The following is a 27719-nucleotide window of genomic DNA, read 5'->3' as shown; positions in this document are numbered from 1 at the left end:
AGCAAGGTGCAAATTGTGCACAAAGCCCTATGAGCCAGTGTAACTCTCGAATAAAGAGCAGGCAGTTAAAATTCTTCAGTTGGAGAAACACTGCATAGTAGTCTCTGGGGCATCTTACATCTTAACAAGGTCTAACCGAGTGAATGACACAAGTTCACACACCTGGTGGCAATTACACTGCGGCAAACGGCAGTATAAGTTATAGTGAAGCTGTGTGTGTTTTACTGGTTGGGACCCCTGGTTTTGGGGTTTTGGGGGCATGGCTAAATTCAAATGTGCTCCGTTTGTCTCATTTCAGCTCCAGTGTGCGCACAGCTTCTGGAGGAACAAGAGCTCACACAGGGCAATGCTGGAGGAAACAAAGTAAGTGTGCTAAGTTTGAGGGAATATGATGTTTTTACGCACAAATGATGGATGCCATTGATCCATACAGCCGCCCCGCGCGCCGGACGCAATGGATAGTGAGCACCCTGGCTTACCACTACGGACTGGACCGGGGGGTGGAGAACGAGATCATAGTTCTGGCCACCGGCTTGGATCAATACCTGCAGGAGATTTTCCATCACATGGACTACCAAGGCGCAGGAAAAGTCTCCGTGGAGGATTTTAACATCTTGTGTGAAGTTTTGGGGCTGAACAAAGAGGTGGATACTGAATGCAGTTTGGAGAGTTTACCCAGCGAGCTCACTTTCAGACACTTCCACGCCAAACTGTGCGGATACTTCAGCACCAAGGCGGGGTGTCAGTATGAAAACGGCCGGTTGTTGGTGGGGAAGGACAGCGAGCACATCGAGACTCAGATCCGCCTGAGGAGCCCTCTGAGGCGGCGGGAGAAGCTGCTGTCTGCCGGGCTGGGTGAAGCCTCGGAGGGTCGGCACGCCTCCGGCTGCAGGCTGGGATCCTGCACCAAAGAGTGCTATGAGGAGATTGTGGCTCTGGAGGAAGCAGAAGACCGAGTAGTGAAGCTGGAGGATGAGAATGCGAGTTTGAGGGAGCTGATCGAGGACATGAGAGCCGCGTTACAGAGCAGCGATGCCCGCTGTATGGCCCTGCAGGTGAGAGCCATGGGGAGGGTCAACATGTTTATTCTGCTGAGAAGAAGAGGGCTCTCTGCTTAGAAAAGCTGCAACTCTAAAAGCAGGCATGTATATTCTTCAGAGGTGTAAAAAGTACTCAGATCTTGTACTTGAGTAAAAGTAGAAGTACTCAGATCTTGTACTTGAGTAAAAGTAGAAGTACTCAGATCTTGTACTTGAGTAGAAGTACTCAGGTATTGTACTTGAGTAAAAGTAGAAGTACTCAGGTATTGTACTTGAGTAAAAGTAGAAGTACCAGAGTGTAGGAATACTCTGTTACAGTAAAAGTCCTACGTAGAAAAGTATTATCATCCAAATATAAAGTACCAAAAGTGAAAGTAGTCATTGGGCAGATTGATCCATTTCAGAATAATATATATGTTTAATAATTATTGATGCATTAAAGTGGAAGTACTCAGATCTTGTAATTGAATAAGAGTAGAAGTACTCAGTTCTTGTATTTGAGTAAAAGTAGAAGTACTCAGATCTTGTAATTGAATAAGAGTAGAAGTACTCAGTTCTTGTATTTGAGTAAAAGTAGAAGTACTCAGATCTTGTACTTGAGTAAAAGTAGAAGTACTCAGATCTTGTAATTGAATAAGAGTAGAAGTACTCAGTTCTTGTATTTGAGTAAAAGTAGAAGTACTCAGTTCTTGTATTTGAGTAAAAGTAGAAGTACTCAGTTCTTGTATTTGAGTAAAAGTAGAAGTACTCAGATCTTGTAATTGAATAAGAGTAGAAGTACTCAGTTCTTGTATTTGAGTAAAAGTAGAAATACTCAGATCTTGTACTTAAAAAGTAGAAGTACCAGAGTGTAGGAATACTCTGTTACAGTAAAAGTACTGCATTCAAAATATTCCTCAAGTAAAAGTAGAAAAGTATTCTCATCAAAATATAGTTAAAGTAGCGACAGTAAAAGTATTCATTGTGCAGATTGGTCCATTTCAGAATAATATATATGATATGTTTTATAATGATTGATCATGAAAGTGTTCTCAAAGCTGGTAAAGGTGCAGCTAGTTTGAATGACTTTGTATACTGCAGGGTAGCTTGTGAATTTACTCCAGGTGGAACTAAAGTCTGATTTAACACTTGATTATATTTCACATCCTTCATCCAGATCTGTGAAGTAACTAAAGGTATTACATACATGTAGTGGAGTACAAGTACACAATTTACCTCTGAACTGTGGTGGAGTAGAAGTACACAGTCGCAGAAAACGGAAATACTCAAGTAAAGTACAAGTATCTCAAAATTGTACTTAGTTACTTTACACCACTGATATTCGTACAATGTAAAAGTAGCCTTCTACCTAATCTGATTACTTTCTGTTACTTTTGGATTACCTCAATATCAAATGCAATGCAAATAAATAAAAGAGTAATACATAAATATGAAGATGTTTTTCATTAAGGGTATTATGTAAAACAACAGAACAATGTAACCTTAAAAGATAAGAAACCAAGATATTTAGTTTAAGAAAGGTGTCCTCTTAAATCATCACATCAATCACAACCTGGCAAACCATTGAGTTATAACGGACAAGTATACATTTCTTATTATCATTAGCCTATCAAGTAATGATTCATTACAGACTCATCATTGACCGTATGAGAGATTTTCCACAGCCGACAATCCAAAAAAGCTCTTGTTTCCAACTTATCTATAAGTCATCAAGGAAGGTTGAGGATTCGTTTCCAGCCCCTGCAGTCATCATGCCGACTGTTTTATCGACATGTTGCAGATGTGTTCTTGGGAAAGATATGTACTTCACCCTCCCTAAGTTGTTCCCAATTGCACAGTGTGTGAATGTCAGCTTCCTTTGAGCAGGAGGCATCTTGTATGAATGTATGAACTCTATGAATGTGTGTGAAGGGGTGAATGCTAACTGAGGAGTTGTACAGAATGGATAAAGCACTATATAAATACAGTGCATTTACCATTAGTTAAAGCAGGGGTGTCCAAACTTTTTTCCCCGAGGGCCACATACAGAAAATATACGAAGGGCTGCACCCCTCACTAGAGGTGAGGTATATACTGCCTTATCGGTGAAGTTATAAGTCAACAAAATCAATGAAATGTAGTTCAATTATGCTTGTTACTTGAATATGCTTTAAGAAAAAACTGCCTACATCCCAGCTCTTCATAAATTAATTTAGTTAGCAGCTCATTTCTTAAAACAGCAGCCTCAGATTGCTTATAATTAGGGGAAATGTGAAGGGTATATTTCACGCTTGTTATACAAATAAGTTATTGGGCTTATTTCTTATCAAGTTCGATTTATTAGAAAATGTTTGCAACTTTAATTGACTGAATTTATAAAAAAATTGGGCTTATTAACACATGAATACTGTAATATATGTTCACATATGTATTTAAGAAGTACAATACAAGACAAGCGAAAGTTTCATTTGTGGGCCATATTTCATTATACTTTCAGAATTAGCTGAGGGCCAATTCAAAATGTCCCCAAAAAAAAAAACACAGATAGAGAACTATAATAACATTAAAAAATATTTAAAATGATAACAAATATAGTAAAGTATAGCAGTATTTACATACAAATGGAATGGAATAACATTGAATAAAAATATGGAATAAGATTCGGCAGTAATACAAAAAAGAAAACAGATATTATAATACATTACATGTCATTTGTTAGACGCTTTTATCCAAAGCGACTTACATACTCAATACTGTGGACAATCCCCACAGGAGCAATTTGGGGTGAAGTGTCTCAGGGACACAACGACATGCTGACTGCAGTGGGACTCGAACTTGCTATCCCCTGATTTGAAGTCCATCACACTATCCACTGAGCCACAGCCTCAGCATCATAATATATTGATGCTATCGTATTGCCCTCCCTTTTTCAGGTAGGACTATGGAAGAGCCACTCCAAACATAAACCAGAGGAAAGCTGCGTCGCTGCTCTCCAAACACAAGAAGCTCAGCACGGTTTGAGCAACAGCAACCTGAAGAGTCTGCAGAACATCATCCAGGAGATCGAGCTGCTGCGAGGATCCAGAGAGCGACATGCAGAGGAGGCCATGTTGAGTAACGAGAGACTGGAGCAGGAGCTGTGGAGCTCTAGAGAGACTGTGGCTGCTCTGGAGGACTGCAACCGAACCCTAAAGAGGGAGCAGGTGGGCATGAGGAGGAAGGTGGAGGAGGCCAGGCAGGCGTTGCTCAACGGTCTGGGGAAGGTGAAGGAATTGGAGGCCAAAGCCAATCACGTTCCAGTTCTGCAGAGACACATCCTGCAGCTGGAGTCAGAGCTCCTCTACTACAGGTAAGAGATTGTTGTTCAACCCTGTCAGAGACTTAATGACTCAGCATACCATAATAACCTGTCCAACAACATCATCTGGGACCCAAAGCATGTTCTGAACAGAGAATATGAACTGCTACCATCTAATGGGAGATTCAATAAAGTCCGTTTTTATTTTATTTTTTATTCAGATTTATTTCGGAAAGATCCAAGAGGTGGCTTGACAGCAGTGTTGGCATTTGGAATGGGTAGAAAAGCTATTGCCTTTATACGTGGTCATTGAGTATGGAACCCCAAAATATTCATTATCGGATCAATAAAAAAGGTATTGTGAAATCAATAATCGCATCCACAATTGGATTAGGAGAGACTTTTTTACATGCATCTTCTGGTCTTACATAATAACTGAATATTAGGGGCCATGTGATTGCCAGAAAGTTTAAGTGGCATTGACAATATCACTGTCCTGAAAAATGTTGAAATAACCTTTTAGGTTCCAGAAAATTAAAATGAAGCTGTTCCTTTGAAAAATGTCTTGCGATTTAACATTGGCGGCATGTTGATGCACCAAAAGAAACATTTAGGGTCACAGTTGTTGCTTTTTTAGTGGCAGGGGCTAGACAAAGACCTTTTCACCTCTTCATCAAATCCAATCCGCTGTCAAACCCTGAGCAAAACAAGTGTCTGTCTGTTCACCCTGCAGGAGAAAGAGGGCTTGTCTGCAGGTTGCTGCATTAGGGAGGCCTTTGTGGCCAAAATGAACCATAATGAATCATAATCCTTCCTAGAGTAAAATGACTCTGTTTACTTCTGGCTTAATGCCTCGAAAACTCTTCCATGCCACTTATGAAGGCTTGATGTGGTTCACTTTACCAATTTTGAGCCTTGTTGTGTTTGAGTTTGCTTAGCGGGCATCGTGTGTGGGTCCTGCCTGAGCTCTGCTTCTGTCGAGAACTACTCATTTTGGTGGAAGTAAGGGTGTAATTGGACTTTTCAAGTACAAAGCCATTGGGTTTAATGTTTATCCCTGTGTCTGTTGTCGCAACTCCAAACGTATAATCAGTGTCTGGACTTCTTAGGTGGCAGATGTCTCTCTAAATAGTTTGAACATCTACCTAATGCTGTTATTACGGACTCTGAGACGCATGCAACCAGACGCTTACTACCTGTAATTCTAACCAACACACTTCCCTAGCCTTCTTATAACCCTAAACTCCACTAATCCATGCAGACTGTGTTTCCAAAAGTCTTTTCACTGCCCTTCCATTGATAGAATAATGGCAAATAATTCAACCCCACAAAGGCTCTGACTTGTCAGCAGAGAGCTCCATTGAGTGAAACCTCCGCAGACTGACCGTTCTCATCAATCTGTGCTCACTTCTTTCTTTCTGCTCCAAAATGAACAATACCACCCCGTCCTATGGATCTTAGCAACCAAGCTCCATGAATATTCCCACTGAAGCCTCAATGCTTGCTCAGTCACGTCTCATCGAGGGACTGGGTTAGAAAAGGGGGGTACCAGTTAAAGGTCTTGATAACAACTCTGTGACTCTGATTTACCTTCAAATTAAGAATTCTTTACACATGCTATGCCATTGTCATTGTGGAGAGTTTAAACAAGGGTTAGCGTTAGGGTTAGGTTTAGAAATGTTTTTTTTTTAATAAGGATCATACATTGTCTGCATTTAATTTGCTGAAGGAGTTACATTTACAGATGAGTCGTTCTAAGGCTGATGGTGAAATTGTTATTCATAGTTTCCCACTTTAGATCATCTGAGAGCGGGTTGTTTTTTATTAACTTAGTAATGGACAATACCATTAATAAAAGATTTACATTATGCTATCTACAGATGTTGGCGTCTGGTTGTGTGTCATCTTTTTGTTCATCATGTGTCGTTAGTGGAATGTAATATGTTCTGAAAGGTTTTCGTGTTAGAGACCATGGACGTCTAAGTTGTCGATCTTACATTTAATATGAGCTGCAATAGATACTGTATAGGCAGCGGCATTCAGGTAATGCAATAACCTGCATTGTTTGCACATCAGAAACTTGTTTTTTCAATCAGCATTGAGCAGTTTGGTTTGCAGAAAAAATAAGAGCTAAGGAAAACATGTCACCTTTGCTGCTATGTTCCCAGATTTTAAATATCCTCTCGTAGCACTTGTGTTTTTTTTCAAAGTCATTTCTTGGCCTAGTACAGGATGTTTTGAGAACTATATGTATATGTATATCTGAGCTGTTGTCTGGTTGGTTTAGTATTTGCATGAAAACATTTGTACTAATTCTAATCGCTGAGGATACGAGAAGCAAAGTTAGGGTTTATTTCCCAAAGTAAACCCAATCACAACACAATTTGTTTGTGCCTTGCAAAACAAATAACAAAACAGCACATACAGTCTAAATGCAATTGGATCTAACTGGAAGACATCCTACATTTGAAGGCATCCGACATTGTCTCGTCATATTTGTCAAGATCATAACTAAGTCTTAAAATACATTGAATATGACCTGGTCCCGCTTTGAGATGCTGAGGTGTGTCAAGGGTTCTGTTGAAATAAACAACAGTAACTTTATCCCTATGGCTTGTTTCTAAACTGCTGTGACAAGTAATGAGATTAAATGAGATGCTGCTGGATCTCAGAGATACTGAGGATTCCTCTTAAGCACACTGATAATAAAGATGAAGACAGGCTCCTTATGAGCTCCTACTATGAGCCTAAAACACTGGAATACCCACCCATTTGACTTGGCATCAGTTCATTCCTGGAAATACTTTTGCAGCTGGGATGTTTCAAGGAATAGTTCGACACATTGGGAAATACACTTTTTTTCTGTCTTGCCAGCAGTTAAATGTGAAGATTGATTGATGTCTTAATGGCGAAATCCATGACTACATGACTGAAAACTAGGAAGACGCTAGCTAGGCTCTGTCCAAAAGCAACACGTCAACCAGCACCTATAAAGATAACTAGTTAACACTTCACTCATCTTGTTTGTTAAACTACAAGTTGTGGTTATATGTTAGTTAGGAGTTGGGGAAAAAAACATATTAACTGTTACATCCAGTTGTCAGCCTCTGTGCTATGTTAGGCCTAGCATCTACTTTACAGACGTGTGTTGTTTTACTGCAACATTTTGATTACATTTTTAGTGTTTATTAGCATTTGGTTTGAATTTCAGATCCAGATCTTTTCAACTTTTCATCAAAATCCAAGCAGAAGTCAGGTTATAAGTGGTCATCGGGGAAACTTAAAGGAGAGGTGTCATGGCCATTTCCACTGATCATAATTCCATTGTTGAGGTATACTAAAATAGATTTATATTGTGCAATTTTCCAAACTCACATTGGTTTCTCAAACAGCATCTCTGTAAACTACTTGTATTCACTGAATTTCACTCTCTGCCTTTAACGGCTCGTTGTAGCTCCAATAGCTCCAACCCCCACCCTCCCTGTGAGCACAGTGTGCTCTGATTGGTCGGGACGTTGTGAATCGCGCTGAGCTCCGTGGAGGTGTTGTTTCCTTGTTTAGGATACTTATGGCGCATTTCCACTACACGGCCTCGCACGGCCTCGCTCGGTATGGCTAGGCCTCGTTAGGACTGGCTCACTTTATGGCGCATTTCCATTACAGTTTAGGAACTGGGGTAGTATCTATAGTAACGCAGTGTAGGCGGAGCCGTGACGTCATCTTCAATGAGAACCCCAGAAAAACAACACAGCCGTTAGCTGTTAGCACTCAGAGCTCACAGCTCCTCATATCTGGTCAGAAACTAGACAAAAGTTAAACAAGTACAAACCACAGACTGCCTGTGTCATGGTGAATACAGTCGCTGCTTTATTTATGTCTGTATAGGCCGTTGTTGTGAGTGTGGACGGTCGGAGCATATACTGCGTTAGCTTAGCCAATCTCCATTTAGAAAACACGCATTTTAAAAGGTTTTTCGCCTGCCGTCTGTCTGCAGACTTGTCAAAGCATTAATTCATGGTTTTTACTAACCGGTATCAGTATGTTGTTACTTCGGCATCATTTTGAAACGTGTATTACAATTAAATCACGGTCAAATATGTCCATCTTGTTGTAGTTGTAGCCCCCCTTGCCAGCGATGCTCTCTCTAGTTTAGCATACTCAGCCCGACTCAGCCTCGTTGTCTCTGGCCCTAGACCCACGATTTTATGAGGCCAGAAAAACTGTGAATTAGGACCCGCCGGCCGGTACTAGGCCAAGTGGAAACGCAACCAAAAACGGGCCGCTGACGTCACAGCCCTCTTAAACCGTGCTCCGCGCTGTAGTGGAAACGTGCCAATAGCGAAACACAGCCAAACCCATCCTGAGCACACACAAACTCACATCCGAAGTAAAAACAATAAGTGTTAAGTGTGGCTTGATATTGAGTAAGAAAAAGGTCGATAAACGCTGTGAGAATGGGTCTGCAGAGAGAATTTTGCCGCGATCCCAACTGTCTGTTATCAGCCTGCAGCCAGGGAGGAGAAATCAGCTGAGCTGCCTGCACTGTGTGTGTGTGAGGAAGTCCGTGGATTGGTCAATTTGGACCAATCAGCGGGGGCTTAACGTAACGGCTCCGCGGACGTAACGTAACGGCTCCACGGATTGGTCCATTTTGTTCCGGGTACGGGTTGACATCATGCCGTACCCGGAAGAATCAAATGGACAATGACGTATCTCCAACGAGGCGTTTTGGGAGGTATTTTCTGTGTTAGAGTTTTACTCGCTACAGGGTGTACTTTGAGGGTTTTGACTCTGCACACCGTTTACATGCATAAAAACCTTCATAACACACAAGGGGACGGGTAATAACCGGAAAAGCATGACACCTCTCCTTTAAGATATGTGTGTGTTGTTGCATAACATGTCTGTGATTTCTTTGGACTGTACGCCAACAGAGGAGTCGCTGAGACTAAAACTGAGCCGCTCCTCTAACAGGAGTTGATTAGCTCAGCAGAGTCTTTGTATACTGGGATAGTCCAAAAGTGTCACTGTTTTTTTACTCCAGAACGTAAAGGGTGTCTAAATCAGTCACTGTAGCCTAAAGAGCTCTGTGGGCCAAAGGGATTAGACAATAGGAAGCACAGCAAGAGGAACAAAAAGGAGTGAGGGGGAGGAAAGCCTACCATCTGGAGGAAGAAGCAAACACTCAACTGTTTGTTCATGAAATGACGGACATGTTTTGCAAGAGAGGAATGGCTTCATTCAACTTTCCATCTTGTTTATCTGCTCCGAAGAAAAGATGTAGAGTGGAGTAACAAAATCACTCATCTAAATGAACTTTGGTCATCTTCCATCAAGCACTGCTTCAGTTTTATTGTGCTCTTGATTCCAGGTGTCTCTATTTATAGTCCAGGGACTTCTACCCAAGAACATATGTCTTAAAGTGCGCACGTTTTAAACTCGCTTTCCATTTTATCGGCTCGCCTGCAGGCGTCTTCCCTGTCTGCCTGTGACCCCTGGCCCTCTGGAGGCAGGCCCCAGGGGAGGAGTAATCTCCAGCCTTTCATGCTCTCTGCGTGGCGCCTGAAAGAAAAGGGGAAAGGGTCTCGCAGTCCATTTATCTGAGAGCTGCAGCATTGTGTGGAGCAGGTGCTGCCACGGCATTCCTACCCTTTAAATAATGTGGAAAGGACACACTAGAGGGATGTCTGGGACCCGTGGCATTCTGCTGCCTTAATGTTGTTCTTGATCAGATTTCAATAACCCACACTGCCAAACGGGCTCATTTTCACCGTGAAGCACTGCCCTGCTTTCCCTCTTTCTGGTTAAGAGGTATGCTGGCATCAGCAGAAATACATCACACACAAAATATTTTATAAACGTATGCCACCCACCCTTGTTGGACTTGCTCTCCCTGTATACTTCCCTCTGCTTTTAACACCCCCGTTTATTTGACTTTTGGGGTTTATGCACTTGCTAAGAAAAGCTCCCCTCTGTAAATGTTACAGCCATTGGGTTTTTTGGATTAAATCCTCAGCTCCTGGTAACTAATCACAGCCCTGGAGTTGCTGTGTATCCCAGAAACCCCCTCTTCGTGTGGCTGTGACCCAGAGAGCTTGATTAATAGCCGTCAGCTATGTAAACACGACCTTTGACCCCGACTCCGACATGCTGCAAGGCACCGACAGAAACTCAAGTTCAAGCTCAGGTACAACGTGACCTCGTGTTTGACCTCTGCAGAGAACGAGGGCTGCCAGTGACCGATGACACCTGAGAGAGGAAATGGCTATTCAGGCAGAGGGGGGGGGGGTGGTAGACAGTGTGTGTTGATGGGCGGTTCTGGGGGGGGAGCAACAGGGGCTGAGCTTGGACCCCCCAGTGGCCCTGCATAAATCTATGATAATGCAAAGTGTTGCAGCAGAGACTGTGTTGTTTCATTGGCCAAGTTTACTAAAGTATTACTGAAAAGTTTTTTCAGTAATGTAATTAATTAAGTTAACTCTAAGGCCCAGGCTCCACGGGAACGCATACGGCAAAACGCATAGGATTAACGCAAACGCAATCGCCAAAAAGCTTCCGTCCACACGCAATATACACCGGATAGTGTCTTCCCACACGAGACAGCTCCGTTTAGATCCAACCGCTGGAAAAGCTGCAGTACATATGCCGAGCCTGTACGTGGCGCTGTAACTTCCTCCACAAAAGCAGCAACTTCCTCCACAAAAGCAGCGAAGAAGAATGGTTGTCATGGCTGCACTTCTGTTTATTCTCCGCGGTGGGGGCCGAGGGAACCGGGCAGAGTTTTTCGCCGGTCAACGTGTGATAAAGTTTAAATCTTCATGCTTCCTCATGCAGCAGCTGATCCAGTCAGTAAACCCGACAGTAAAAATAAACATATTTATAACTAGTTTAGGTAGTTTGAGAGGTAATTAAAATAGGTAAGGGTGGTGATCTGACTTGAAGTATGTGTTTTGCTCCCGCTGCATCACAGCGGGAGGAGCTGCGTGTCTCCGTCCTGTCAGATTAGACTTCACTCGCGTTTATGTTCATATCGAGATAAAGATAAATAATCTGAATTCAGTGTGCAGTTTACTTTTGCGGGGGTGAGCAGCAGAGGTGGGGGGAGGCGGGGCTATTGCGTCGTCATTATCAGAAACGGATGACCGTATAGGCGACCCCACACGGCCCCGTTGGACCCCAGAGCACTCCGTTCCCAGATCTATCCACCTTTGGACCCGTTGTCGTTTGCAGGGTCCGTTTCTACCGTTCCGTTACGGCGTCATGTAGCAAAAAGGGCTATACGCAAGAGAAATATGCGGATACAACCCGTTTTCGTTCCCGTGGAGCCTAGGCCTAAGTTACTGGAACAAATTCTGTAACTACAACGAGCCAACAAACATTACGAATAAAATAAAAACTAAGTTTGTCTGCATAAATAATGTATTTATTCCCCAAACTCCTTTTAATGTTCTGTATATTGGGCCAAAGTAAAAAGAAAAAGTAATCAACACACACTCTGTTACTAAATCAAACCAATAATAATAATAATAATAATAATTCATTACATTTATTAGACCGCTTTACATTACATATAATACATGTTAGACATGTAACAGTGAATACTGTGGACAAAACCCACAGGAGCAAATTAGGGTGTCTTGCCCAGGGACACAACGGCTTGATGCAATAATGGTATTTTATGTTTTTTTTTTTTAAATGTACTATGACTTAAAGGGCCCATGTCATGCTTTTCCGGTTATTACCCGTCCCCTTGTGTGTTATGAAGGTTTTTCTGCATGTAAACGGTCTGCAGAGTCACAAACCCTCAAAGTACACCCTGTAGAGAGTAAAACTCTAACACAGAGAAGACCTGTCTATGCTGCCCCAGAACGCCTCGTTGGAGATTTCTCTTTTTCCATTGTTTGCTTCCTGGGTTCTGTGACGTGTGAACACCCAAATCAACAACAAATGACCGGATTGGCCCAAATGGACCAATCCGCGGAGCACCTCACACACCAGGATCCCTTGGCTAACTAACAGGGAGTCCCCATTAGCCGCGTTCACACCAAGTACTTTGCCGTAATAAGTGCCGGCACTTATTACCCCAGGGCACTTAGTACAGATCGCGTTCACAAGTTCCCATAAGTTCCCAAGTTCATAAATTCCCTGAGGGAAGATTACGCAAATGAGCCGCTGACGTCACTTCGTCTTCTTCTGCTTTGGGTTTACTGGCAGGCCGCAAACCACTTCACGGCGTATACTGCCACCCGAAGTCCCCGGCCGGAAGTCCCCGGAGTTGGGGACTGGCTTCAGTAGAAGCTGCTGGGACTCCCAGCAGCGTCTACCGAAGCCTTCCGAGTAAATCGCCAGAACGCCGACACATCTCCACCGCTCCCATGTTTTATTTTGTCTCTCTGCGTTTGTGCGCTGGGCGAATGCTAATGCTAATAATGCTAATGCGAGGATAATAAAATGGCGGCTCTACAAAACATTTCAGAGTTTTACGGGGCGTGGTTTGCAATTCGCCCAGCCAATCAGAACTGGGGCACTTTTTTCCCCCAGGAAAGTACCATCTCTCAGCAGGCACTACAAATGGGGGTAAAAGTTCCCGGCACTCAGTACTCTTTTTGGTGTGAACGCGACATAATGGACTAATGGAACTAAACGCGAAAAGTACGGGGAAAAGTACTCCGGTGTGAACGCGGCTATTGACTTGCATAGAGCTCCCTGAACGCTGGTAATAGACGAGTTGGGATGGCGGAGAAATGCTCTCCGCAGACCCATTCTCACAGCGTTATAAACCTTTTTCTAACTCAATATCAAGCCACACTTATTGTTTTTACTTCGGCTGTGAGTGTTTGTGTGTGCTCAGGATGAGTTTCGCTTGTTCTCGCTGTATCGCCGACCCGGAAACCTGTCCGCTCCTCGCAGCAGCTCGCAGCAACTAGCCTCGCAACGTCCCGACCAATCAGAGCACACTGGGCTCACAGGGAGGGGGGGGGGCAGGAGCTCCAACAAGCCGTTTAGGACAGAGAGTGAATACACATACTATACAGAGATGCTGTATGAGAAACCAATGTGAGTTTGGAACATTGCACAATTTAAATCTATTCTAGTAGACCTCAACAATGGAAATATGATCAGTAGAAATGGCCATGACATGGGACCTTTAAATCCATCACAGGCCTCCCGAGAAAAATTGGTCTAGAACCTTCACTGGGGTTTGTTTCTGGAAAGTTCAGTTGAGCGCCACACTGTGATAAACATAGGGAGGACTCTGGGTGTCCTGGCTCTAACAACAAACAGCTGAACCCCCCCCCACCACCTACAGAACGGCTTTACACTGCTGCTAATAAGGCAGAATACAGGATACTATTAATTAGAAATGCCCTGACAGAGCACAATAGAGCTCTTCATGTGTATAGTGTGTGTGCCTCAAGGGATGTAGGAATAATTAACCTGATATATAGGCAACGATATATGCTTCCACATGTGTTCAACTGTACCGTTGCATGTGCGTTTTCTCTGCCAAGAGCTTTATTGTCTGAGCCAAAACAAATGTAAGAATGAAAAGATGTATTTGTCTTTGTTGTGAAGGATTGTGTAACATACACCCATTACCAAGATATGCCTTTGATACAGGAAACGGATCAAAGAGAGCGGAAGGTCATACAGACAGTTCAGGAAATGTTGAATTGATGATCTTTCTGCTCCACTTCTAGTACTTCCTGACCAACAATGAGGTTTACATACAACTTAATTCGCTCTTAATGCTCCACCTGATTTATGACCTTAGAATATTTTTTTGTGTAATGTATCTTCTAAATGAAACAAAAGGCAAGCAACACAAAATGTTTTTAAAGATATTGCATTGTTTTGCCACTAGCTGACAAAAACACAAAGCACTCAAATATTAACTATACAAAGTTACATGGCTTACAAAAATAGCAGATAAGTTGTGTATGATTCATCATTCACTCTCCTTTGGGCAATGTTTTGGACTCCACCACCTGCTGAGAAAAAGATTGTCTCTTTGGCTGCTAGACATTTTACTTTCCTTATATGTTTGTTGCTAACTGTGTCTGTGTACTGCATGGCGTACATTTGGTTTATCAGTAGTCTTAGTTGTGTGTGGTGCCTCACAGGGATCTTGAGACAGACATATTCATATACTACTGTAATAGTGCCATAAAACCTAAATACCGGTCTAAAAGAGGCAAAAATACATTGTAGCAAAATAAGCATTAATTTTGAATCATGTTTCTGCCCACCAGGCAAAAGTATTCTTCTCGAAGTCTATGGTTTTTTTAACGGGTTGGTAGTATGAAATAAGGTCTGTGGTAAAGACAAGCTGGAGAGATTTTCAAGTATTTTTCTATGACATAAAATACATCATTAAATACTCCACTCGCGAATGTCCGAAGCTTCTATGTGTCATTAAATTGTTGGTTGCTAACACGGTCTAAATGAGACTACGAAACGTCATCAAGGCGAACATTAGCATTAGCAAGCCTTTAGCTTAGTGGTGGAGATATGTAGTCATGCAACCGTGATGTAGTTTGTCTATAGCCTAACGTTAGCTTTTTACTTCTGGCCATTGCATTTAAGCTTCAAAAATCAAAGTGGTGTTAATATGTGGAGATTAACCTGCTGAACAAATCATATTTAAGTATCACACACAAAATATTTTATAAACGTATGCCACCCACCCTTGTTGGACTTGCTCTCCCTGTATACTTCCCTCTGCTTTTAACACCCCCGTTTATTTGACTTTTGGGGTTTATGCACTTGCTAAGAAAAGCTCCCCTCTGTAAATGTTACAGCCATTGGGTTTTTTGGATTAAATCCTCAGCTCCTGGTAACTAATCACAGCGTGTGCTGGCCACAAACATTTATTTTTCTACAATATACGGAATATTGAGGTAGCCCTTGCGATGCTAACTTCTGGGTTGAACAAAGACAAAACAGTTAGAAATCACTTACCACTCCATGTGTGCTGCATCCCACAGTCTGACCACTATGGCTGTCTGGACTACTTTTTGTTGTCTGTTTGCATCCAGTTTGATTTCCCATGCTCAGCACAAACACCTCATTACTGTCAGCCACATGATGGAAATCAGTCTAAATCTCAAGCAAACAAAAAACACATCACAACTAGTTTTTAATCCAACAGTTGGGAGGTCATCCTTCTTTCCTTCCGAAACACAAAGGCATTTTTAAGCCTCTATACATTTCAAAGGCCTGAGCCAGAAACTGGAGCCTTGCTACACTTTTCAATGGACACGGGCTGCACCCCCTCCAACGCTGTCAATTAAAGTGCAATTAGTCACACCATTGAAAAAGCTTTCCACCACTTCATACCAGAGCGTCTCCACAGCAACCAGCTTAGTTTTGTGTGTGTTCACCAGACTATGGGAGTTAAGGATTTCATGTAACGGGATAATGTAATCAGGATACTAAAAAAGGTAACTGTATTCCTTTACAGTTATATAAACAAATCAGATTACTGTTACATTTCTAAATTCTACAATTTCTAGCAGGATTACAGTGTTAGTAAAAACTAAAAAGGTCATATAGTGTTTGTTGAAAAAGGATCAGATGTTATCTCTTCTCTGTGAGCTGTACTGTTCTGTAGGATAATACTTTAAGTGTGAATCTATGCTTCTACTGCCTGAATCTGCTTTATGGTTTTCACTTTCTTTGCTTCATTTGTTCTGTTTTTAATTCAGCAGGTGAACCTATATGTTCATAACATAGTGTGTGAGATCTTAACTGTGTGTGTTAAACTAAAACGGAGCATTTTCTGTCAGCTCAGATTTTATTTCTGCTTTTTAAAACTGTAGTATGTGCTCATGTGTTTCAGTGTTGGTGTATAGGCTGCTGCCTGAATATGCTGAATGAAAGGCAGGTTTTCCAATAGATAAAATCTCTGAGCAGAGGACTCATTTTTTATCCTAAATATCTGGGTGCCATCTTTTCTATGGTAGCTTTGTTCTGTTGTCTTATATTATACACTAAACAACGTCCTATTGTTTTGTATTTACTTGCATTGCATTTGATATTGAGGCTATCCAAAAGTAACGCTGAGTTATCAGGTTACATTACTTTCATATTTCGATACTCAGATTAGGTTACTTCATACATTCTTTTACAAGTAACTATTAATTGTAATTAAACTTAAAGCACCAGCTCCATATCGTAGGGACTGCAGCTGTTGGCCCTGATGAACTAACTCCCTCACAGCCCCCACTAACTTAAACATCACGCTCTGATTGATTGCCTGAAATCATGCTGCAATTATTGACCTCCAGTGAAGTCACTCCTTCCTCCCAGCTTTTGCACAAAGAAACTAGTACACAGATGCAGCGTATAATGTTGTGTTAAAGCAAAGTGTGCCTCGCGCCAACAGGATCTGAGCATGAGGGCTTTTTCCTTTTCCTTTTTCAGCGAGTCAGGCTGCTGAAAAACCTTTTTCAAGATTTCTTTTTTCAGCAAGACATCATCATCTGGAAACACTTATTCTGTGATTTACAAAGGCCCCCTATCGGATTTCCCCCAGCACAAAAGAGCAGACAGCAGGAGAAACGTAGAAAATTCAAACCATTACAGGAAGATTGATCCGAGCAAACTGCACTCTCAGTCTTTTTTCAGTATCAAGTTTGAATGTGTCTGACGTAAGGAAAAACATGACATATAGAATAAATGTGCCCTATGAAACAGAGCTTAGAAAACAGTTTATGTGCTTAATATTTTCAGTGCTCTATCTGTCTTTTATCCATCCACTGTGAGCTTTTACCTCACATCTTGCAAGCTAACTCCACAGAAACAGCACCGCTCCACCATTGACCCACTTTACTGTAAATATGCCTTCAAGACACAACGTCTGGCTTCAATTACCCCACCCAGATTTGGCATACAACATCACAGGCCTCTATAAAATTATCATGGCGGTTGTAGATGTGGCTTAATACACACTGCCTTGTGTTACTTGATATGTTCTCTTTGATCTTTTCAATTGGTTAGGACAGAACTTTCTCATCTGTGTGAATTTGAAGAGCCACTTTCTAGTCCCTTCGGTCGGTGCCAGTTTATGTGCAGGGACATGAAAAGATGGGGAGTCAAACAGCTAAATTTAACTTTCTCTTTCAGGTCGGAGGTGTCAAAACTACAACTCCCAGGATGCACCAGGGCAGATCTGAGTGTTGGTGAAAGGCAGAACCAGAGATGTTGTTCGGACTCCCAACACGACCGATGTTCCCCGACAGGAAGAGCTGTGACGACCCCGGATAAAAGTAAGACATGTTTACCATCAGAGGTGGGAAGTAGTGGAGTACAAATACTTCGTTACTGTACTTAAAGTGGACCTATCATGCTATATTTGAATAATATATTGTAGGGCCATACCTATATAAAACATGTCTGTGAAGTTTTTGTTTCAAAATACCAAACAGACCATGCATTTTAGCCATGCCTCTACAGCGCCACGTACAGGCCTGGCATATGTACTACAGCGTCTCCAGCGCTTTCGAGCGGCAATGGCCGTGGCCCAACCCCCCATTCCCCTGATAGGTGGAGAGTTGCCCATATAGGCGGAGCACCCCTTTTCTGACGTCAGAAAAATTCAAATCTGTATCAGCTCCGTTGCAGCCCCGTTTTTAGAGATTTGGGTATGGAGGAAAAGAGAGAGGGTTGTGTTTTCTGACACTTGGTGAGTTCCCTGGAACACCGGGGACACATATTCATGTATAAAAGATGTACAAAAGTGCATTTTGCATGATAGGTCCCCTTTAAATAAATTTTTCTGGTATCAGTATTTTACTCCACGACTTTTTACTTTTACTTCTTACATGTTGAACACAAATACCTGTACTTTCTACTTCTTACATTTTGAACACAAATACCTGTACTTTCTACTTCTTACATTTTGAACACAAATACCTGTACTTTCTACTTCTTAAATGTTGAACACAAATACCTGTACTTTCTACTTCTTACATGTTGAACACAAATACCTGTACTTTCTACTTCTTAAATGTTGAACACAAATACCTGTACTTTCTACTTCTTACATGTTGAACCCAAATACCTGTACTTTCTACTTCTTACATGTTGAACACAAATACCTGTACTTTCTACTTCTTACATTTTGAACACAAATACCTGAACTTTCTACTTCTTACATTTTCCAAACAGGCTGGTTCCTTTAGTTTGAATGTGTGTTTGGTGGCGTGATCATTATTATTTAGAGTCATTGCATGCCTATTGATTTGAACACGATCCGTGTATCCATCATTTCCTGGTCTTCTCTAAAGAAGAGGGACCAATGAAAACATTGTCATGTTGCCGTTGTTCAGCATGGAAACATTCATTAGCTAACAATGACATTATTGTTCTATTAATATAAAGGGAGGTCAGGTACTCTTTAAAACAGCTGCTAGTTATGGGTACTTTTTACTGAAGTACATTTCAAAGCCCAAACTTCTATACTTTTACTTGAGTAAAGAAGTTTAGTCAGTACTTCTACTTTTACCAGAGTATTTTTAAACACGAGTATCTGTACTTCTACTTGAGTAAAGGATGTGTGTACTTTTGCCATCTCTGTTTACCATGAAACTCCTCGGTGGTGTAAAGAACATGAATGTATGTCCTGCATCTTGTATTGAGTGGTGTTTACTAAACATGTGTATCTGGGTCTCCATGAGGTTCCTGAAGGCAGACTACTTCATTTCAAGAACTGCCAACACATGGAGACACCAGAACGTGATGAACCAGCTGCAGAAAGCAAAATAGGATGATTATATAACCTAAATAAATAAATAAGGAGACATACTGTCCAAAGAAAGGTCCACAAGTGAATGATGTAATGTTATGTCATAGCTGTGACTATATAAAGAGATTGTATTAGATGACTGGGGTTTTCTTGCAATCAAACAGTCCTGAGATATCGAGTAATTATAAAACTATTAGTTTTAGGGGACACAACAAAGGCTGCTGTTGTGGATCCAATACCTTAAAAACTCAGGACATTATAATATACAACTTTTGACAAGTCAGTTTGGAGCATTGGAAAATCTTGCTGGACAAAGGACATTTGGTCCAAAGATAATGATGACTTAAATGAGTAAGTTATCGTTGGTAGTTGATTTAGCTTTTAAAATATCTACCCCGGTTCACAGACATCTCTTTGTCAATGTAAGTCAATGGGAAAAAGTAATTTTTGGTCCCAAAGACATCAAAGACAGACACCAGGTTGTAGTTCCACCCTTTGGCCACAACAATTGCTTCAACGTCTTGTGCACTTCCTGGAGAGTTGAATATGAACTGACGATTATACGACTAACATTTGTTCCATTGTGTATATATCAGTTATATACTTTTACTATCAGTTGTTCTATAAAATGTCGAGAAATACTAAAATAAAAATGTCTTCAGAGTCTAATGTGACATCTCGTTGCTTGTGTTGTCCAACAAACAGTCCAAAGCCGATAGATGTTCAATCCTCTTTCTGGAGTAAGACAATAATTGGTGTTTAATTGCTTACGTTCAAGCCTTTTCTTCCCTAAACCTCTGGCTACCACTCCATGTTAAATGGGTATTGTGATCATGCTAACAATAAATGGTGTGTTTTGTCGTCTAGTGGAGGAACAGCTGTTTCGTTCTGTGGAAGGCCAGGCAGCGTCTGATGAGGAAGACGATAAATGGACCGAGGATCAGCAGAGGCAGGTGGACGAGGTGAAGAGGATCCTGACCAAGCTGTCCTGCTGTGGGGAAAGGTACCAAACATCCATATAATGTCTATATCATTAAGCAATGGCATGCTATACTGTGGAGTATGATGTATGATCTTTTTATGTGAGAGCCTCAAAGCCAAAACCAGGAATTAGTGTTGTTTCCCTTGGAAATACATGTTAGAGTGATTATGTTAGATCAAAGCAACAGATTAGCAATCATGCTATGTTACATTAGTCGGTTAAAACTCTGCCTTGTAGGTTAAAGCTTGGTGTAGGGTTGACTTGTTTCTGTAGGCGATCCAAAAGTAGCATTGCATTGACAAAACCCCCAAAAATGGACACAAAAAGGTTTCCCCTTTCGATGCCACGTAAGTTAAACTCCAATCCTTTTTTTACATCCCTGAGCCTGACATACCTTACGTTCTGCTTTCTGGAACATGTTGTTGTTCAGGTGCGACGACAAGGCGTTGAAGAAGCTGATGTCTCACTACGGCAGCTCCAGGAGCGAGGAGAGCTGCAGCGCTGTGCTGGAGCTGCTGGAGAGAGTGACCCGGCTGAACAAACATCTGGAGCTGAAGGAGAGCTGCGCAGAGGTAGACATGGAGCAGGTAAACACTGACCTCACTGGAAGTATATATGCACAGTTAGTGTTGCAGTATTAAACTGGAGCAGGTAAACACAACTCCACTTACCTCCATCTCATCAGGGTGGGCTTCTCCTCAGATCCATCAGAAACAGAATACCTTTATTCGTCCCACAAAGGGTACATGTTCCTTGTTACATCGAGTAAAGAGACAAAGATAGCTTAATATTAATTGAGAAGCATGCATAACATATTAAAGATAGAAATTGAAAGTACAATTTACAAAATCCAGTAACAAAAACCAAACAAAGAAATTACAAAAATGTAAAATGAAAATAGTGTGATAGCAGCCAGGTAATAATATTTATATGCACAGTTATTTACAGATTGATTACATAAGTTGAATTGTCTAACTAAGGGACAGCAGCCAGTAATAATAATTATAAGTATGAAGCGGTATATATATATATATATTTATTGCACATAAGTAGTATTGCAGTATTAAACTGGATTAGAGACGACTGCTGAAGGTTGTTTTGAAAGTGGAGAGCTTCAAAGGCAAAAACCACAGCGAGCGGCTAACCCAACCAGCCCCTCTCAGTGTGTGTGTGTGTGTGTGTGTGTGTGTGTGTGTGTGTGTGTGTGTGTGTGTGTGTGTGTGTGTGTGTGTGTGTGTGTGTGTGTGTGTGTGTGTGTGTGTGTGTGTGTGTGTGTGTGTGTGTGTGCAGCTGTTTCTCACTGGAGTCGACCACAGAAACACTCCCTCTCCTTGTCCCACATGACACTTAGGAATATCATAAATTAAAGCTCTCTTGCTACAGCAGTATTTTCACAGCACAGGAAGACAGGCAGAAGATGACGTAATGTGTTCCCAGTACGTCCCGCTCTCCGAGAGGAAAAGTTCAAACTAAACAAAGTCGTGACTGTGAGGCTTTGTTTATGTGCAGGAAGTGTGGGGTAAGACCTCTGTCCTTCAGTACGCCATGACGTAAAGGTGCACTGTGGGATTTCCACACAGACCTATAGTGCCTTCTGGAAACTCACTGTAACTCTAGAAATTGTTATTCATATTTTTTAGGTAAAGTTATGTTTTATTACGATGTTAACAGGGTTATTTTAAAAATGTAATCCGTTACAATTACTACTTACCTGTGAACAAATGTAATCCGTAACCTAATCCAAGTATCAAAATATTAAAGTAATGTAACCTGGTTAGTTTCCAATACCTTTCGATTACCTCACTATCTAATGAAATTAAAATTAAAATACGACGTTTTTAATAAGTGTATTCGACAACATAACAATGTGATGAAACCAAGATATTTATGATCAATAATGATTTTATTTACAGGAAAACCTACCTTTTTTCAGCACATACTACAGTTTAAAAAAAGATTCTGAACTAAAATAAATTTAGTAGGATTGTCCTCGTAGTAATCCCCAATTTTTGTAATGAAACAGTAATCTTATTACATCTTTTTCATATGTAACTGTACGGGAATACAGTAAAAAAAATGTATCCCGATTATGTTATCCCGTTACAAGTAATCCATTACTCCCCAAGCGTGGCAGGTACACTAAAGGACGTTTACCTCCAGGGTTAAGTTAATAATAATAATAATAATAGATTACATTTGTATAGCGCCTTTCAAGGGACCCAAGGCCGCTTTACATGGTGAACAAACAAACAAACAAGAGGGAACAAATAATAAAATAACAATTAAATAAATAGCAGTAGTCAAAGTCAGTCAAAGTCAAATTAAACTTTATTGTCAATCTTTCAGTTTGTATGATTGAGAGATCGAAATACCGTTTCCCACAATCCCAAATACAAAAATACAAATATATATAAAATTATGTATAACAATATGTATATCCTATATATACACAATCAACAGACACATTCATACATATGCACACATTAATAAGACAGAAATAAAAGCACAACAATCAATATATACAAAATAACAGTCACTTCAATATTTTAGGAGTGGAAGCAGGGGGACTGTGATGGGTAAGGGGTCATTTACATTCCTAATACATTTTTAAAGTAACCCTCCTGACCCTTGTGTCTGCTGTGTCCTCCAGATGAAGGACACTCTGGTGCAGGAGCTCCAGCAGAAGGCCGAGGAAACAGAGCTGCTGCAGGTGGAGCTTCAGATGCTGGAAACTGAGAGGGTTCGTCTGTCTCTGGTGGAGGAGAAGCTGATCGACATCCTGCAGCTCCTCCAGCAGCTCAGAGACCTGGTGAGATACATGTGTAGTACGAGGAACTATCGCTATAACTCTGAAGAGGCTGATCAGTATTCCAGTATTTTGGCGTCAAAGCTGCACGTGTTGAAGAGGACATATTTTGCTCACTTTCAGGTGTATATCAGTATGTAGCGTCTCTACTTTAAAGAGTTCTCTCCTGCTGATGTTCAGGTGTATATCAGTGTGTAGTGTCTCTACTTTAAAGAGTCCTCTCCTGCTGATGTTCAGGTGTATATCAGTATGTAGTGTCTCTACTTTAAAGAGTCCTCTCCTGCTGATGTTCAGGTGTATATCAGTATCTAGTGTCTCTACTTTAAAGAGTCCTCTCCTGCTGATGTTCAGGTGTATATCAGTATGTAGTGTATCTACTTTAAAGAGTCCTCTCCTGCTGATGTTCAGGTGTATATCAGTATGTAGTGTCTCTACTTTAAGAGTCCTCTCCTGCTGATGTTCAGGTGTATTTCAGTATGTAGTGTCTCTACTTTAAAGAGTCCTCTTCCTGCTGATGTTCAGGTGTATATCAGTATGTAGTGTCTCTACTTAAAGAGTCCTCTCCTGCTGATGTTCAGGTGTATATCAGTATGTAGTGTCTCTACTTTAAAGAGTCCTCTCCTGCTGATGTTCAGGTGTATATCAGTATGTAGTGTCTCTACTTTAAAGAGTCCTCTCCTGCTGATGTTCAGGTGTATATCAGTATCTAGTGTCTCTACTTTAAAGAGTCCTCTCCTGCTGATGTTCAGGTGTATGTCAGTATGTAGTGTCTCTACTTTAAAGAGTCCTCTCCTGCTGATGTTCAGGTGTATATCAGTATGTAGTGTCTCTACTTTAAAGAGTCCTCTCCTGCTGATGTTCAGGTGTATATCAGTATCTAGTGTCTCTACTTTAAAGAGTCCTCTCCTGCTGATGTTCAGGTGTATATCAGTATGTAGTGTCTCTACTTTAAAGAGTCTTCTCCTGCTGATGTTCAGGTGTATATTAGTATGTATTGTCTCTACTTTAAAGAGTCCTCTCCTGCTGATGTTCAGGTGTATATCAGTATGTAGTGTCTCTACTTTAAAGAGTCCTCTCCTGCTGATGTTCAGGTGTATGTCAGTATTTAGTGTCTCTACTTTAAAGAGTCCTCTCCTGCTGATGTTCAGGTGTATATCAGTATGTAGTGTCTCTACTTTAAAGAGTCCTCTCCTGCTGATGTTCAGGTGTATATCAGTATGTAGTGTCCTCTACTTTAAAGAGTCCTCTCCTGCTGATGTTCAGGTGTATATCAGTATGTAGTGTCTCTACTTTAAAGAGTCCTCTCCTGCTGATGTGCAGGTGTATATCAGTATGTAGTGTCTCTACTTTAAAGAGTCCTCTCCTGCTGATGTTCAGGTGTATATCAGTATGTAGTGTCTCTACTTTAAAGAGTCCTCTCCTGCTGATGTTCAGGTGTATATCAGTGTGTAGTGTCTCTACTTTAAAGAGTCCTCTCCTGCTGATGTTCAGGTGTATATCAGTATGTAGTGTCTCTACTTTAAAGAGTCCTCTCCTGCTGATGTTCAGGTGTATATCAGTATGTAGTGTCTCTACTTTAAAGAGTCCTCTCCTGCTGATGTTCAGGTGTATATCAGTATGTAGTGTCTCTACTTTAAAGAGTCCTCTCCTGCTGATGTTCAGGTGTATATCAGTATGTAGTGTCTCTACTTTAAAGAGTCCTCTCCTGCTGATGTTCAGGTGTATATCAGTATGTAGTGTCTCTACTTTAAAGAGTCCCCTCCTGCTGATGTTCAGGTGTATATCAGTATGTAGTGTCTCTACTTTAAAGAGTCCTCTGCTGATGATGTTCAGGTGTATATCAGTATGTAGTGTCTCTACTTTAAAGAGTCCTCTCCTGCTGATGTTCAGGTGTATATCAGTATGTAGTGTCTCTACATGTCTCCATGCTTTAATGTTCAAAAAGCTCTTTATTTTTCTCATACTGCCTGTGCTGCAGCACCTCTTTTCACCCTCTGTCTGAAACCAGAGCCCAGTCTGCTCTGATTGGTTAGCTGGCCGGCTCTGTGGTGATTGGTCAACCGCTTAGAGATGTCCCGCCCCTTAGCCTATCACGTACAATGTGTTGGAGTGCTAGCCAATAGGAGCGTAAAGATGTCACTATGTTTCAGAAGTAAACCAATAAGTCAAATGGAGGTGTTTCAGGCAGTTGGGATGGGGGGGGGGGGTCTTTGCAGACAATTTACATGCACAAAAACCTATAGAACACACTACAGGAAAGGGAAACCCCCCTAAAAGCATAATAGGTCCACTCTAACTTATTGATGATTTAATTTAAAAGTCCTCTTCGACCTGTTTTCTGTAATAGGAGTTATGCGGATTCTTGTCCATTATTTTGTGATCCACCCCTCACACTGGGATTGATTTTAGATCTGAGAGCAAATTAATTTCAGTTGTTGAACATGTGTGTGTGAGCCTCTGTGGTTACGAGTCTCAGATTGCCTGTTAAAGCGCCTGTTAATCACAGACAGTCATCTGAGAATAGCTCTCTCTTGTTTCAGAACGTCTCGCGGAGGTCTCTGGGGAAGATCCTGCTCAGCACGCTGGGCTGCTGCAGCGACCCTCAGCACGGTGAGGAGGGCACGCTCGGCCAATAAAATCAATACAAGTCCTGTGAAACGTGATCATGAGCGTTTACTGTTACTCAGGTCGGGGAATTGAATGAAATGCTTGCCTGGTCTTCAGAATCAGAATTCCTTTATTAATCCCACAAAGGGGAATTTACATCGTTACAGCAAAGAGGCAATAATGATAGAGATACAAATAAAAACAGTATTTAGTAAAGTGTCATGCACAAATATGAATTAAATGTATTATGTCAACACATTTTTCATAACTTTATGAGGTATGTTGAAAGCAATAATATTAAGTCGAAACGAATTATTTAAACTTGATATTATTGCTTTAAATTTACCTTATAAAATTATGTGAAATCTGTGGACATAATACATAATACAAGACAACTTTTCCGTTTTTTCAGTGTACACTTTCCAAGTACAAAAAGGTAAGAAGCAGCATCATTAAAACAATAAGTGAAACAACTAGAATGTGATGAAGTATCTGCCAGATGACGGTATATATTGCACAGTGTTGTATTACAGATGTTGGGTATAGTGCATACCCGTAAAAATAAAATAGAATAAAATATGTGCAGTATTGGTACGACAAGTGGAAAGCCGTGCAGATATAAGAGGTAGCTTGGTGTGCAATGTGCAAAATTCGGAGGGTTGAGCAGGACTGACAGTATTAAAATGATGAAAAATGACTCCCTCATTGGTTACTTGTGTTGTGTTTTGTGCACAGGTAAAGCCCACATCCTGGAGGTGCTGAACGCTCTCTACCATGAGCTGGCTGCCTGTGAGATCCTCTCTGCTGCTGGTCCTCTGGAGAGAACGCAGAGTCAGCAGTCTCTGAACACCCTGGTCATCTCCTGCTGAACACCGCCTCCTGCTGGGCCAGTCAAGCTGTGTACAGTGTATTATATTTTAGCATTTATACTCCTCAGATCCTATTATCTATAAAGGGATTTTAGTTCTAGATGCATTAACTAGTATAGCAAAGGGGCTTCATTACATATTAACATTCCAGTTGCCCTCAGGTCAAATCTGACCCGTTTCTAAATGGACTATTTTAGCTTATTGCCACAAAAACAACATGGAGGATTTCATACTACGTTCTTTGTAAGAAAAATGAATGGTCACTACTTTCATTGAATTCTGCGTGTTTTTGTTTTTTTATTTATAGTATCTGGTGTCATTACATGCTGCCATCAAATATTTGATATGGTTTTAAAACAGTATCATGACTAAATGTTGACATGTAATAGTTTATTCACCAAGATGGGTTCCACTGAACTAAAGTCAAAGTAATATTTGTTTTTGCCTTTTATAACTCAAAAATAAGGTTTAGTTTTGTGTAAATGAGGTATATTGACCATAAATCCCATAAACAAGTAAAACTTGTGTTGTGAATTGGAACTAAGTTTAAAATGTGCACAGATATGGGTGATGATGTGCTTCATAGACCGTGAAACCAGGACAAAAGTTGCACAGTTGACGGGAAGACAACCCTAAATTAAGAAAAATTGATGCATATACTTGTTTATTTCATGATCTTCTAATTGTACATAACTCTTTCATGATCCAATATGGATTTTCTTTTTTCCACAACAAAGTGCTGAATGTGAACATGTTAAATAAGCTAAACTTTAAAAGGGCATAAAGGTAGTCTGTGAAATGGATCGACAGGTCAACAACATTTAAGAAAGCTTCCTCATTCATGTAAGTGCATATCATGGTCAAAAGTAGCATGACAAGGTAGTGTTTTTACAAAGGCCTCTGCAGAGACACCAATACTTTGGAGAAAACACTATTTGTGTTTACTTTGCGACACTAAGGCATGATGAAGTTTTACATAAATGTTATGGATACAGTATATTTGCCATTAACCTGCTAAGCTTTTTGATGTGTTGAGGTTGGATGTTAATGTTGATATCTTGAGACTTGATCTATTATGGTGCTAAAATAGGACATTTTTAACATGGGAGGGGACAAGGGTGGCCAAAATGCATAATTCGTTCTGGTTTCTGTGAGCCTTAAGTACAGAGGCTTATCATGTATTCAGAATATTGAATTGGGTTTCATTTAGTTGCCATACGTTGGTCAAACATATTTGAATTGAAGGGCCATTTTTTGCAGCCGCTGAATTGGGACACAGCTACTGCTTGTCGCTAATCACAGAACAATCTACAAGTCAGATAGATTCTTCGACATGTTGACAACCAACAAGAACGATTCAAACAAACAATTGTTCGACAATTCACTGTC

General features: G+C 40.9%; 1 protein-coding gene across 2 annotated transcripts; it reads left to right on the top strand.

The window, feature by feature from the left end:
• Positions 1-237: 237 nt before the first annotated feature.
• On the top strand, positions 238-26595 carry efcc1 (EF-hand and coiled-coil domain containing 1). Of its 2 annotated transcripts, XM_034121894.1 has the most exons (9): positions 238-363; positions 434-1055; positions 3953-4368; positions 17446-17588; positions 19934-20069; positions 20479-20635; positions 22699-22857; positions 25395-25464; positions 26197-26595. In XM_034121894.1, the coding sequence occupies exons 1-9, from the start codon at positions 260-262 to the stop codon at positions 26328-26330; spliced, it is 1941 nt and encodes a 646-aa protein (XP_033977785.1). In that variant the 5' UTR covers positions 238-259; the 3' UTR covers positions 26331-26595. The 2 variants fall into 2 exon arrangements, with proteins under 2 accessions (XP_033977785.1, XP_033977786.1); XM_034121895.1 differs by having other exon boundaries at positions 340-1055.
• The last annotated feature ends 1124 nt before the right edge of the window (positions 26596-27719 follow it).

This window comes from Trematomus bernacchii, unplaced genomic scaffold (assembly GCF_902827165.1).
Source record: "Trematomus bernacchii unplaced genomic scaffold, fTreBer1.1, whole genome shotgun sequence".
NCBI classification, from domain to species: domain Eukaryota; kingdom Metazoa; phylum Chordata; class Actinopteri; order Perciformes; family Nototheniidae; genus Trematomus; species Trematomus bernacchii.
The sequence above is the reverse complement of the archived record's forward strand: the minus strand, read 5'-3'. Positions and strand labels throughout refer to the sequence as shown.